This window comes from Drosophila serrata, unplaced genomic scaffold (assembly GCF_035046125.1).
Source record: "Drosophila serrata isolate PLE 108 unplaced genomic scaffold, ASM3504612v1 contig_190, whole genome shotgun sequence".
Lineage (NCBI taxonomy): Eukaryota > Metazoa > Arthropoda > Insecta > Diptera > Drosophilidae > Drosophila > Drosophila serrata.
Window position 1 is genome coordinate 987,908 of NW_028257088.1, and position 14,862 is coordinate 1,002,769.

The 14,862-nt window shown below is 36.4% G+C and overlaps 1 protein-coding gene and 1 pseudogene across 1 annotated transcript; one reads left to right on the top strand and one right to left on the bottom strand.

The window, feature by feature from the left end:
* Positions 1-4,764: 4,764 nt before the first annotated feature.
* On the bottom strand, positions 4,765-6,385 carry LOC110182490 (uncharacterized). The gene is made up of 2 exons (XM_020950537.2): positions 6,237-6,385; positions 4,765-5,289 (listed from the first exon to the last, which is right to left on the bottom strand). Exon 2 carries the CDS (start codon positions 5,280-5,282, stop codon positions 4,842-4,844), a length of 441 nt encoding a protein of 146 aa, XP_020806196.2. The 5' UTR covers positions 5,283-5,289; positions 6,237-6,385; the 3' UTR covers positions 4,765-4,841.
* A 6,416-nt stretch (positions 6,386-12,801) lies between these two features.
* On the top strand, positions 12,802-13,337 carry LOC147644302 (uncharacterized; annotated as a pseudogene).
* The last annotated feature ends 1,525 nt before the right edge of the window (positions 13,338-14,862 follow it).

Genomic DNA, 14,862 nt, shown 5'->3' on the forward strand with positions numbered 1-14,862 from the left:
CCTGGCCTCCAAGTTGTCCTCCTGTCACTGGACATGGGCAAACTTTTGCAGAGACTCACCTGGCAGGCGACAGCGAAAGAGATGAACAAATGGAAGGATGGACGGACAACCTAATAATAATCTGCATGCCAGGCTGAGAGAAACTTAAAAACATGTCACAGAGTTTTCGGTTTACAGATTTTCGCAAGCTGCACAACAGAACTTTGTCAAGGTAGACTGGAAAAAATGAACTACAAGGACATCAAAATATAATAACTGAGAAATATAATGTAAAAACCAGCAATCAAATAGTTTTTGTCATTTACAATCGTTTAGAATTCTATGAAATATGAAATTATTGTTCTACATTCTATATTCCCCATAATTCAATAAATATTTCCCTCTTTTTAGAAATATTTTTAGGCCAGTGTATGGGTATCCTGGCTGGTCTCTCCGAGTCCTGGCTCGTGGCGCCCACCCGTGGCGTGGAGTCAGGATACAGATACACGTCTAACATGTCAGTGACATACACACGAAGTGGCTGCAGTTAGAAAGCGGGGCTCAGGAGGGGGACGGCGGCACAGCACAAAGGTTAAAAAGCAATTTTTCGAAATGTCAGCATACAAAATTTCATTACAAATTTGTTTTCTTCATTTTTTTTCTTTTTGTTGCTACTTTTTTGTACTTTTCTTTTTTGTTTTTTTTTGTTTCTCGTGTCGCTTCTTTTGTTCTTTGTCTTGGTTTTTGGGTAACGCAGATTGTGCAAGTGTTGGGTAGCACAGAAAATTTTTAAAAACTATTTCAGTACTTATGTATGTGACTTGAAAGTTAAATTTCTCTTTGTAAGTTGAGTGAGATATGTAGAAGGGATTTATCTATATACAATATATATTACTTAATATTATTTTCCCATTAAGCATTGGCAAAGCCTTAATATAAAACAGTGTTGAACAAGGGTAAATGAAACAAAGTCGAGCAAGAGTTTAGTCTCAACAAGCTTTTCTTTTGCCCCAAAAAAAAAACTACCATTATTTATGATTATTAATAACAATAATAAAGAATAAATGCATATATTCATATATAACATAAATATATGCTAAGAACGCACACACGTAAACAGGATGAGGGCGGAAAATCGACATTTAAAAAGGATTTGCCTTGCTAAACATTTTGAAAATGCCTTAAGCTATTCAAAAATTACATCACTCGAGTAAATACAAGAGGGCAGGGATGAAGGGAGACACACTCAAAAAGGGCAGGGGAAAATGGGAAATGGCAATGGAAATGGAATTGTGGGTGGATGCTTTCGAGAGTCCTTTTTGGAGTCCTGGCCGGAGATGCACGATTAATGGCAACGAGAAATGTAATGTAGCGAATATATGCGAGAGTTGCCGTTCGTCCTGATTTCAAAAATGGGCAAAGGGCGAGGAAGGCGGGGGAAAAGAAAACAAAAGGCGGCGCTGGAAAAACAACGCCAAGCGGTTCAATGCTCGACCGCTGGCGTTCGCCTGATTTAACCATGCATTGGGTCAGGACACACACACAGGAGGCAGTATCCTGGGTCTGAGAACTCAGCCGCAGACAGAGGACCTCCTCGTCGTGGTCGTGGTCGTCGTCCTTCTCGACATCATCGAGAAATGAAAACAACTCAAGCGAAAATACAATCATATTTTTATTGCCGGCTGGTTGGCTGCATTTCGAGGCGAGCCCAAGGAAGCGGACACATTGCCGAGGAATATCAAGGACCTTTGCCGGCGAATTGAGGGGGTTTACACATGGAGAAAACAAAGGTACAACATTTTGGGGGATAGCTCGAATTTTAAACTAAAGCAAGAACTCTAAGAGAAATTCTTAAAGGTTTAACGAGTTTTAAATCATTTTTTAAAAATACTTCAAAGCCTAAAAATATATGTAACCTTCAATAATATTTTAAAACCTTAAAATTGAATTTCTAATTTATTTATCCCTCATTTTTTTCCCAGTGAATCAATTCTCGTTTGCTCGCTCGTTTAGTCGATTATTCTTGGAGGCGTTTTTCTTAATAGCAACTCTCTGAGAAATACAAAAACACAGAGCAAAAAAAAAAATTCACAACAACAAGGAAAATAACACCAACAACAACAACAACAACATTGTTGAAATAAGAAAAACAACAAGAGTGGTGAAACAATAACAATGGAGGAAGAGCAATAACAGTCAGAACTCAAGGGCCGGACGAATGGTTGGGTCACCAAGTGAAATGAATTAAAACTGAATCAAAACATCTGGACACACGACCGAAAGGAAAGACAACAGAGAACGATGGAAAATGGGAAAATGTGCGGGAAAGAAAATGGTGAAAAATCCGAGCAGTTTTTACTATTTATTCAAACCAAAACGAAGAAGAAGATGAATGAGTGAATTGAGTGGATCGCAAGTGAGCGATTAAATTGTTAAAGGGATAATTAAAAACGACAGAGAAGCAGTTGTTACAAATTGAAATAAATAATAAATATGACTAAAATTAACATTAACTTATATTAATTCATATGAATATAATGGGAATAAAATAAATATACATAACTACTTAACATATAATTCTTATAAGTAGTAAATAAGTAAATATATAAAAGACACTAAAATATCTTCAACCTTTAAATCTGCTTATGAAATTAAACATATAAAAATATCTTAAATTATATTTAATAATAAATATTTTCTAGTATTTCCCTAGCTCTGCTTTGGCCTCACCAAAATCAAATATTCAATTATCCTTTGGAATATTTGAGACACCGCTTCATTAAGTGCAAGCAATTCCCCATTTGGAAAAGGCAACTCCCACCTGATCAACTCCCCTGATTCGATGAGTTAACTTTGAGTTATTTGCGAATTGATTTCCTCCCCTCGGTTCCCCGTCCCCTGTCCAAGTCGTGGGCGGAGTGGGTCAGAAATGGCCCCAAGTCAACGAAAGAAGCCACTTACCTGGCTCCGAGATGGAACCATCAATGCGGCTGGCCGCACTTCAGCTACATCAGCTTCAATTCCGATCCCATCTTGGCCCAGGGAAGGAGATGGAAAAGCTGGAAAAGCTCGGAAAAGTGCAAGGGGAGAGGTAAGGGGTGGCAAAAATATGCAAGCCAAGCAATTTGCATTTGCACACCGCAAACGGTGAAGCAAACTTAAGAGTACAGCACAGACAAGGACAACAAGTGCTGCAAGGAATATGCTAAATTACGAAAGGACAAAAAACAAAACACGGCACACGACACGAAAAACAAAACTAAAAGAAAGAAAATAAAAAAAAGAAAGAAGAAAACTAGGAAAACTAAAAAAAAAAAAAGAAAAAAGAATGGAGCAAAGAATAAACTTTGTTAGACTGCAGAGAGAACCCGCCACGCTTCGCCCTTCGGAAAAGTATTCCCGTGAAGAAGTTGCCCAAAGTCGGAAACAGGACTCGGGTTTCAAAGACAGGACAAGTATTTAAAATCTCAATTCTACGACTTAAGGATACTTCGTCAAGCAGAGTTGTGATATTTTTCAATACATTTCAAATAATATTTAATGCAAAATTGTGTTTAAAAATATTGAAAAAGGCACATAAAGTATGTTCCTGAAGAATTTATCAAGTAAACTTTAAATAAAAACCTCTAAAGATGTTAAAATTACATTTTTAATATAATGGTTAGTGGTTTTTTAATAAAAAAAATATTCTAAATGTTTTTAAAAACAATATAAAGTATGTATATAAAGAAATCTTAAAATAAAAACTCGCTCTGAAAGTTAATAAAAGAGCTTTGCCAATAACTGATATATATATGTTATTAAAACATTGTTAAATTATATATACAATTCTATGTTTTAGTATAAATTTAGCAACTTTATATTAGAATATTCATTTAGTTTTTTAAAGCTTTTTCCTCACTCTGTGTTTACAGGGTATTTAAATCGCTTTCCCGAATGATTTCCGAAACGGTTGACGCTTGCCAGAGAAGATGCTGCCTTTGGACAGTTCTATTTAGACACTGAGAGAAAACAAACAATAAGTTTTCACTAATATACTATATAAGATGATGTCAAACTTACGCATCAGCAACTTCTTAAACAAAAGGGTTTTTAGGCTATCTATTGTAATGATATAAATTTTTATTATTTATATAGTTTATTATATTCTATTCCTTTCAAAACCTTCCTAGATTTTTCTTTCCTGCCGTGTCGTGTCAAAGGTAGAAGGCAAATAATCAGAGAGACCTCAGCTCTGTGCAGCAGCATCATCCTTGTTGTGTGCTGTTATTGAAAATAGTTTTACAATTTATAGAGGGTCCTGCCATCTCGCCCATTATCCTGCCCGGGCCCTTTCCCTACTCCCTTCCAGCGGCATCACCTGGCCTTTGTCTGGTCGGTGGGCGTGGCACTGCGGCCTGGCGCCCACAGCTCTCTCTTTGCATGACAAAGGCTCCTTGCGGTTGCCAGGTCCTTCAGATTGTCAGTTCAACTGTCGGCTCAGCGGGCCAAAGGGAGGTCCTGATTCTTGATTCCAGAGTCCCAGAGTCCGGGAATCCTGGAGCCCCCGAGTCCACTGTACACTCGACCTCGCCGACGACATGGCACTCCATCTAAGCTGATTTGTCGGCTTACGGCGAAGTCACACAAGATGGCCATAACCAAAGTTTGGTTATGTGTAAGGAATCGCATTAGAATCTCCCCCAAGTGAAGTTATGTGTGCCAAAGAGGCTTTCCATATCGGACAACCAGAGACTAAATAAATGTATGTAGAAATGGGGATTTGATTAAAAAACAAACCATTACTTGAGATGTCGTACTGAAAATTATCAGAGAAATTTAATTTGTACGTTCGGAATATACACATTTCGAGATGTTAAGCATTAAGACTCATTTTCCGAGTCCGAAATGGATACGACTTCATCTTTGGCATCATCCTCAGAGGTAGTCTCATCACTGCTAATGCTCTGCTTGTCCTCCTCCTCGAAATCCCAGTCGTAGACCATACCAGTTGTCCACTTCAAACCATTCGAAAAAACGTTCATCTCATTCTGCGGCGATGCATCATCGGCATCCGGATCCACCTGGTTCCCATTATTCTCATCGATGACCAGGTTCCCGGTGTTATCCGAGTCGCTATTGGGACTCTGCGGCTGGGGATCAGGTGCAATCCCAGGAGTAGCAGCGGGAACGGCGGGTGCCTCCCCTTCGGCTGGCTCTACCTCTGCATTGGGGGTCAGCACTGGCTGGATGTCAGCAGTTCCAGGAACCACAATTGGTTCCTCATCCTGAACCAAAATACGGGAGTTCTTGAACCCATTCATCGTTAATCTAAAATTAATGTCATAGATTTTATTTTAAAAATAAAGTATTTTTTAATTTCTAAACAAATTTTATAATTTTAAGCTGCCTTTTTCGGGAATTATCTATTCCAACTAATTTTTTTTGTGAAACACTTGAAACTTTTACAAAATGTTCCATTTTTCTTCCTCTAAATATCATTTCACCATTTTGCTGTAAACTTTTCGTCATTTTATGATTCTCGGCATCTTTATCTGTTTCGCTTTACCCTGTCAGCCATTTTGTTATGTGTGTACACATATACTAATGCAAAAGTACAGGCACGCGTGCACTTACACACACACACACAAAAAGCCCGCGCGCATGCGCTTCTCTTTTTCTTTTTCGCCTTCGCTGTTCTTCTCACCTCTCCTCTTCTGATATTTTTTTTGTTCTCAGAAATATATATATATATTTATATATACGAATAACTGTCATTCTATTCTGTCATTGCCTCTTCACTAACACAAATGCAAACGACGCCGCTGCGCATGCGCTCCACTCTTTCCCTTTCTATATATTTTCTTGTCGAATTTTTCGCTATATTGCTTTGCAAACATCTATTTCCTTGATCCAGGAATATATAGAATATATATTCAACCATTACGCATTATATTCCTCGCACTAACCGATTTTTTCTAGCAATTTTCCCCTTTACTAACACAAATGCAAACGACGCCGACGTCTTGCGTTTCACTCTTCCTCTTTCACTACAGATTCTTCTCGATTTCCTCACTATATTTATTCCCACACAGTAATTCAATTGCTCCGTGGATATATAGAATATATATCCCAACATTTTACATTATATTCCTTACACAATATGATTTTTTCCCGACGCTCTCCTTCACCTACACAAAAGCACATGCAAGAGTCTTCGGCGCGCAAGTTTTCGCTCTTACACTTATTGGCCAGTTGATCACCTGATAAGTACTTACCTGATGTTGTTTCTTCACTTGCAAGTTGTTTTTCCGATTGGTGATTTGTCGCCGGAGTCCGGATATGTTACAACTAAAATTCACTCAGAACAAAGACGAGACAAGAAATTCTACGAACTTGTCAGTAGACGACACGGTATGGAAAAGACAGTGTTGGGAAACGTTCCCCAGATCAGTAGTTGTGGTCAAAGAAATATCGCCAATTTAGCTTATTTTAGGCTAGATTTAGCGCGTAAGTTAACGATGTAGAAATATCGTTATTTTTATCGAGCATCGATATATTTACACAAAGCTATGTCTAGACTTTTTATTCACAAATTTTAAAATGTATTTGCATTTCCGCAAAGGAAAACATTCAATTAAAATTGGTATATCGACATTTTCACCAATGTGCTATGTCTATATATGGAATTAATCCAGTAGTAATACATATGGTAACAAAAAAATAATAAAAATTAAAATTTAAATAAGGAAAAATATCATTTAAACTAAATCTAATAGAATTTTACAAATTGAACTATTTCGTATTATAATTTCAGTCAGAAGCTTGTAACTCATGAAGGCATCATTTCCGACCCTAAATATCATACATATTCTTGATCAGCATCACCAGACGAGTCGATCTAGCCATATCAGGAGGAAATACATTTTTTTGGAATTTTTTCCAAATTTTTATATCAATATTTTACATATTGAAATTGAAAAAATTGTCAAAATTTTAAATTATCTATAAACCTAAAATAAGTATGCAGATTTATAAATCTAAGAAAAACTAACATAAGGCAGCTTTCCGAATTAAAATTAATGCATTATTAGCTTAGTTATGAGACTTTTAAACTGTGATTTGTCGAATACATTTTCATATAAAAATATAGATAAATATCGGTTAAAAAATGGTATTATAATTTCAGTCAGAAGCTTGTAACTCACGAAGAAATCATTTCCGAACCTATAAATCATATATATTCTTGATCAGCATCACCAGTCAAATCGATCTAGCCGTCTTAGAAAGAATTTAAATTTTTATGAATTTTTTCCGATTTTTTTATATCAATATTTTGCACAATTGAAATTGAAAAAATTGTCAAAAATTTAAATTATTTAAAGCCTTCAATTTAGTATGCAGATTTGTTAACCTAATAAAAACAAACAAAAGGCAGCTTTCCGAATTAAAATTAATGTATTTTTGGCTTAGTTATGAGATTTTTAAACTGTGATTTGGTGAATAAATTTTCATATTAAAATATGATAAATATCGGTTAAAAAATGGTATTATAATTTCAGTCAGAAGCTTGTAACTCACGAAGAAATCATTTCCGAACCTATAAATCATATATATTCTTGATCAGCATCACCAGTCAAATCGATCTAGCCATCTCAGGAAGAACTTATATTTTTTGGAATTTTTTCCAAATTTTTATATCAATATTTTGCACAATTGAAATTGAAAAAATTGTCAAAAATTTAAATTATTTAAAATCTTTAATTTAGTATGCAGATTTATTAACCTAACAGAAACTAACATAAGGCAGCTTTCCGAATCAAAATTAATGCATTTTTGGCTTAGCTATGAGATTTTTAAACTTTGATATGTCTAAAAAAATTGCATATAAAAATATAGATAAATATAGTTGATAATTGATCGATTTCCGATTCGATCCTATATTTATTTATATAAACTATGGCTTCCCAAATTTAGTTTTCTTTCTAGTTGAATATCCATTTTCCTTCTAGTTTCAACTATTTTAAACATATGTTTCTATATAAATTTCTATATGTACACGCATATCCCTGCTGTGTCCAGTCTGTGAAACCATTAATCTGAGTTCGAGGAAGGAATCCAGGCAGGACTCAACCTGGAATTAACATAATTTATCGCTTATTGAATCAATCGAAGTTCCAGCTTGTCAACCACCTTTCCCTGCTCCTTTCCTGCTCCTTTCTCCCCTTTCTTTTTATTTCTTTTTGCTTTTGCAATAAGAAAAGCAGGAGAAAGGTGGGAGAAAGGCGGCAGATTGGCCCGTTTAAAAAAGCGAGCCACGTAGAAAGATTACATGAATTCGTAATAAAAAACTACTGTCAGCTTGCATCAGGGAACTTTCCATCATTTCCAGCGGAACCGGAAGCGTCGCACGGCTTCGAAGGACTCAGAGGCTGGAGGGTGCGGATTTGATTTGGGTGTTGGCGTCTACTAAATCCTTTGGGGATATACAACCCACACACACACGCAGAGGAGAGCAAGGATATATAGAAAGAGAGGTATGTTTTGCTATTTTGCGATTGAGCTGTCCAAATGCGCCTTTTAATGTAATCTCTTACGGATTTGTTTTGACAGCAGGAGCAGCTCCAAGGCTCTTTCTCTCTCCGTGCTCCTTCCTCTCCAGCTTCAGCTCCACGTCCAGCCTCCATCTTCAGCTTCATCTTCATCTTCATCTTCATCCAATGCATATGAAATGGGTGTGGATAAGTCTGGGTTATGCTTTTCCCAGGACATGGAGGAGTGCCTTATGCTTAGGTATACTTTCATCATAAATATTAGATTACTCAGGCGAACGTAATTTATTATATTAGATTTGAAAACAAGGCTCTGCTTAACGGATTTCTGGATAAACAATAAAAGGTATCAACTTGCAGGATATAGAAGAGAGAAAACTATAGAAACGATATAGGTTTTATGACCTTAAATTCCCTTTCAATATATTTATTTCTGGCTGTATTTTAAAACCCTCTTGTAGGCCAATTTGAAAAAATCATAATCCCAGATCCCTGGGATTAACTATGATATGTAAATGCTGACTGGCACTTGGCTGCAAGTGCATCCTGCAGATGCCTTGCAACTTCGAGGTCCTCCGATTTACATATTACTAAGGGGAAAGTCTGCTTTGAATAAACTTCCCCCACACACACACCCCCTCCTACACCATGTGTGTGTGTGCAGTTTTTAAATTTGCAAACATGAGCATGTAAATTTGCAATGAATAAATTAACCAGAGTCCTGCTCCTGCTCCTGCCTCGTCCTGCGAGATGCGTTCTTGTGACGCTGCCTCAACACTTTCGCTATTTATTAAAATATAAATTGACTTTTGCCACTCACACCCGCTTACAGGCAAAAGTTGGGCCTACTATATGAATATATCTATATATTTTAAGTCTACATATATATATGATTTTTTTGAAGTCTTTATAACATTTTTATTTGGAATGTATTTCACTTTAATATATTCACTGCTCCAGTGTTTACTTCTTAATTAAATTTGTTTTGTGCCAAGTGAGGTTGTAAATTGATTTTTTAAAACCAAACAAGTAGATGTAGTTGCTTACAAATTACAAGTCTAAGAGAGTAATTTGTTTAATATTATTATTTAATATATATATAATTGAAGATACTTTATCACTAATAAAGTTACAAATACTTATCAAGAAAATAAGGGATTTAAGCTTATTTTGTAAAGGGTAAATACTCTAAACATAAAATGACCTAATAGTTTATTTAATATTAAACAATTAAAAACTCAAAATAACTTATTTTACATATTATTAGCATATTAGAATTGTACATTTTTATATAACTTTATAGATAATCAACTTTGTTGAATATCTTCTTGAAATATTACATGTTTCTACATTCAAAACGTAATTAAACCCATGAAAAATAAGTAAATGTAATATAAATTGTATATAAATAAATAAATAATCAAGTATTGAACAAGTAATTTATTATAACTCTTTATTTATAATGCTCCCTGTATTTATATATTTAACTTTTTTGGTGTGGCAAGTGAGGTAGGCCCAGGAAATTGTCGCCTCATTTTATCAATAATTGTTGCAGCCTTCGGTCGGCGCCTGGCTAGCTAGCAGCTTTATTTTCTGTTTTAATCACTTTTTATTATGCACTGTCCTTGAGGAAGGGGGTGCGGGGGGGTGGTGGTGTTAACAAAGTATTTGCCACAGGCCCGGCAAAAAGGAAAACAATCACGTGGCGAGGAGAGACGGAACGACAGACGGACGGACAGAGACAAAGACAGGCCTGACAACGAGCGCCGCAACTCTTTTTCTCTTTTCTGCAACATCAACAATAACAAGAGGCGGCAGATATAGCCTATGCACTGAGAGAAAATACATGGTAACTAAAAATATTTTAGGTATTTTTTAAGGAATTTTGTATATGTTTTTAAAAAGTAAAATAACGCCTAGAAAATGTGTTCTTGTGAGTTTATAATACTTAATGGACTTCAAAAATATTGTTTTTAGGTATATAACCATTTTTTAAAACATACTCGACTTAAAAAATTTGTTATACAAAAAAGAAATATCTTGTAAAAATTATTTAAAGGCTTACAAATGAATTTGAAGTTATTCTAAGAAGCGATTTGAAGCAATTTTTTGATTTAAATAGTTGTTTTAATATAAAAATACTATTTTCAATATAAAAATACTATTTTTACTATTACTATTTTCAATATAAAAATACTAAAAATACTATTTTTAATAAAAAGTACTAAAAATACTATTTTTACTATTACTATTTTCAATATAAAAATACTACAAATACTATTTTTAATATAAAAATACTATTTTTGTAAATTAACCAAGGAAGGGAATGCTCAAATAATTTTTTTAAATATGTTGTTGGGGCTTAAAAAAATATACAAAATTAGATTTACATCACAAATAATAGTTTTTCCTAAAAACATTTTTTTAAAGCTTAATAACGTTGTTTTTAACATATTTTCTAGCTAATAACGTTGTTTCTAACATTTTTCTAGCTAATTATTGTAGGAATAATTGTATTCTTGAATTCTATTTTGCTTTGAACTTTTGAAATATTTTCTATATTAAATTTAAAATTTTTATTAATATTTAGCTGCCTGCCTAAAATTATTTAAATAATAAATAAACCCCTAAGACTTTTTAAAAATGAATACCATGTATAAAAGCATTCCCTAGACCCAAGAAACTTTTGATTTCTACACTTATTTCTTTCGAAAATAAATACAATACCTAGGTAAACCCCAATATAAAGCCAACATTTTTTTCCAGTGCTTTGCAAAGATCTAGCTGAAGTGGGTGCCCGGAGTCAGAGTTGGATTTGGATGCGAGATTGGGGAAACACACGGGCAAGCTGGGACAGGATAGGATGTGGGATCCTATGGGTTTGAGTTTGGGTTCGGGAGAACGTCAACAGCAGCAGCCGCGGCGACAACGATACGACAACTTCAGGACGAATGCCGAGGGAAAAACTTCCTTTTGCCGCCCCCTAAACTCCGCCCACAACAACAGAACAGGAGCAGCAGCAGCAGCAGCAAAAAAGAACACAACGAGCCGAGAAAACTCAATTAAACTTTTGTAATTACAGCTAAAACGGAAGAAGATATTTATCCAGTATAATTGCATTGAAGGCAAATGAAAGAAAAGGAAAGCCAGAAAAACAACGGACAAAAAAAAAGAGGGAAAGAAACGAAAGAAAGAAAAGCGAGACACACACACACACACATTGGGAAGAGAAAAACCAAAGCGAAAGAAAGCTGGGAAAATAAATAAATAAAGGATGCCAGGAGACAAGAAGCGGAGATAGAAGGAGACGCCGAGGAGACGGACAGGATGCGGCAAGGATAAGCAGCTGCCAGGACTACTACACAGAGCGAAAAAGAAGAGTATAATTAATTAAGAAAGTAGAGAGGAAATACTTAAATAATAACTATAATTTTCATTTACTCTAAGCTTGAATTAGCTTTGATTTCTTAACAATATCTTTGTGAAAATCTATCTACTATTTTGTAATGTTTTCTCTCAGTGCTGCCTCATCTCATACCCAAAGATACACGCACTTGCAGATACAGATACATAGATATAGATATAGGCAGGCGCAGACAGAACTTGATCCTGCAATGGGCGAAAATTCAGAAGCAATTGTTTTGACACTGCAAGTTCAACAAGTTTCACTGGGAAAAACCAATTTTAAAACCCGTTTAAGTTAGATTCTTTGGTTTTTCCAGGGGAGGGAAAGGATTATATGTGGATGGTTCCAGGATATTAGCAAGGATAAGCCATCAGGAAGGCAGGAACTACGAAGGATATCAATAGTCTTTGTAAACGAAGGTTTTTCCTTCATTTTCAGTAGAGTTTCCATAGAATTCTAGACGAAGAACTTATTTATTTATCTACATTTGTCTTAATTAAATCATTTATTTATTTTTGTATCTATTTATTTATGGATTTATTTCTTTTTTTATACTTTAAAATAGTTTCCATGTCATAAATAATAAGAATTTACCAAAATAAACACTTTCAACTGAAGCATTTGGCCTTGTTTAGCTTTGAATTTTTGCTTTAAATTAAATTGAATATTGAATAGTGAAATATTGACATATTATATGTACCATAAACAAATTATAATAATCATTTATTCTGAAAACTGTAAACAAAATTATGCAGCAAAGTGCCTTGTTTTCTGGATTTTTGTTTATTTATTGTTTGCAGTTTTTTTGTATTTTTTGTTCTTTTGGTTAAAACAAAAAAGCCCGAACAACGCGTTTTATTGGCTTGATTCTATTTGCTGGACAAAATGTTTTCAATTGTCCGTGTCCGAGTTCCGTGTCCATGTCCCCGTGTCCTGTGTCCGGTTTGTCTGCTGATGAAGACATTAATTTGATGCAAATCGCGTCAACTGAACACAATCGAAGTGCTAATTGCGCTTCTTTCAATGCACAATCCGACACCGACATCCCAGCATCCCAGCATCCCTGCATCCCAGCATCCCATTCCCAGTTCCTGCTTCTACATCCTGATCATCCTGCTCTCTTCTGCCCTATCCCTGCCTTTTGCCCCACAATGAACGCTAACAAACAGCAGCCAATCGACATCCCAGCTCATGATAATGATGATGATGGTGATGATGACTGGGGCAGATGGGTAGCAGTGGGTATCCTGCGGATGATGAGGTGGCCAGGTCAGGTAACTGCAATGTGACCCACTCCCCTTGGCCACCATTCCCCTGCAGTCCAATCACTTCACTTCATTACGTATGCGCGACACAGACAATGGGCCACTGATGGACGTGCTGCAATTGCACGACTACGACTACGACTACGACTACTATAGTAGCTCCAACTAGTGGCTAGTCCAGCTCCCAATTCACATCCTGCTGCTGCTTTTGCTGCTGCTTCTCCTGCTCCAGGGTCACCGCAAACAGAAAAGTCCTATTTCCAGCCACTTTGGCACTGTTAAAACAGGGAAATCTTAAGGAACTTTTTGGTTAAAATCATAATAAATAACTGGAAAAGTCTTATACATCCATAAATATAACGATTTTCACCTATTTCAAATTAAAATCTTATTGCAAAACCTTTTTCCTGAGTGTCTTTGCTTATTAATTAATAAGAAGCTTAAAGAAATTCATTTAAATCCTTGAATAAGTCACTTAGAATCCTTAAATCTTTGGGTAATTTAAGAATTTATTATTGACGAAAATTTCACATCCTGTTAACCTTACTTTTCTCTCAGTGCTATTGCCAACCTGAGCTGCTGTTGCCACACTATGACTTGCACTTCTGGAATAAAATGTTTTGTAAATCCGAAACGCTCATGGGCAGGGCGTGTGTGTGCTGATCCCTGACTGTACTCCTCAATTCTCACTCCTCTAACCATTGACCATTGACCAGGAGCAGGAGCAGGAGCAGGACTAGGACCAGGACTAGGAGGAGGTCGAAAGCCTGGACTGGTGGCAACCAGCATGCCGAGCGGAGTCAAATTGCCGAGCATGCGGTGCTAGTTTATCTATTTGCCTGCTGCCTGCTGCCGGACCAGCTTGTTAGGTCTTCTCTTCAATGGTTTCCTCCTGGAGTCCGGTCTCCGAGTCCTGCTCCTGCTCCTGCTCCTGCTCCTGCTCCTGCTCCTCCCCACACCTGGCCACAAGTGACGGGAAGCAGTGCCAAGAGTCCTGTTCCTTCCGGCTACCTGCAAGACCGCAAAAACGAGTGGCCTGCCACTCATTCACTCGCACACTTGGAGAAATAATATTTTAAAATCTTAAAGAAGACATTTTCAAATTGCTAAAATATTATATTTAATTTCTTTTTGCAATGCATAAGCAGAAAAGTATTTAATCCGCCGAGGACTTTGGCTGATCAACGCAAATGGAGACAATATGCTTGCTGGCCACCAGGACAGTGCCCATGAATTGGGCATCTTCGTCCTCGAAATAGAGTTTGCAATCGGTCAGCAGAATGTTGACATCCCGATCGGTGCAGGAGAAGATACCGACCAGGATGCGGCCATCGGTGATCTGGAGACGCATCGGTAATCCCAGCCACTCCTGCAGCTTCTTGCGTCCCTGGGAGGGGGTTTCGGGCATAGAACCGACCAAATCCATCAACAGAAAATCTGGAATATTCGTGAGGATCTTGTACGGTGGCTCCTGATTTCCCAGCATCTTGTACGGTGGCTCTTGGTTTTCCATTTGGAGAGTTTTTCTTTTGGCAAATATCTTGAGTTTGAAGGTGAAATGTGGAGCGAGTGCGACTTTTTTTCTTAATGACTTTTCGCTTTGACTTTTCACAATGAAATAAATTTCAAAGGTAACGTGATGGAAATAAATTTCAAATTTATCTGCTCAAGTTTGTAGTTA

Coding starts and splice junctions, on each gene's coding strand:
- LOC110182490 (XM_020950537.2), bottom strand. CDS start 5,282: ATGAATGGGTTCAAGAACTCCCGTATTTTGGTTCAGGATGAGGAACCA.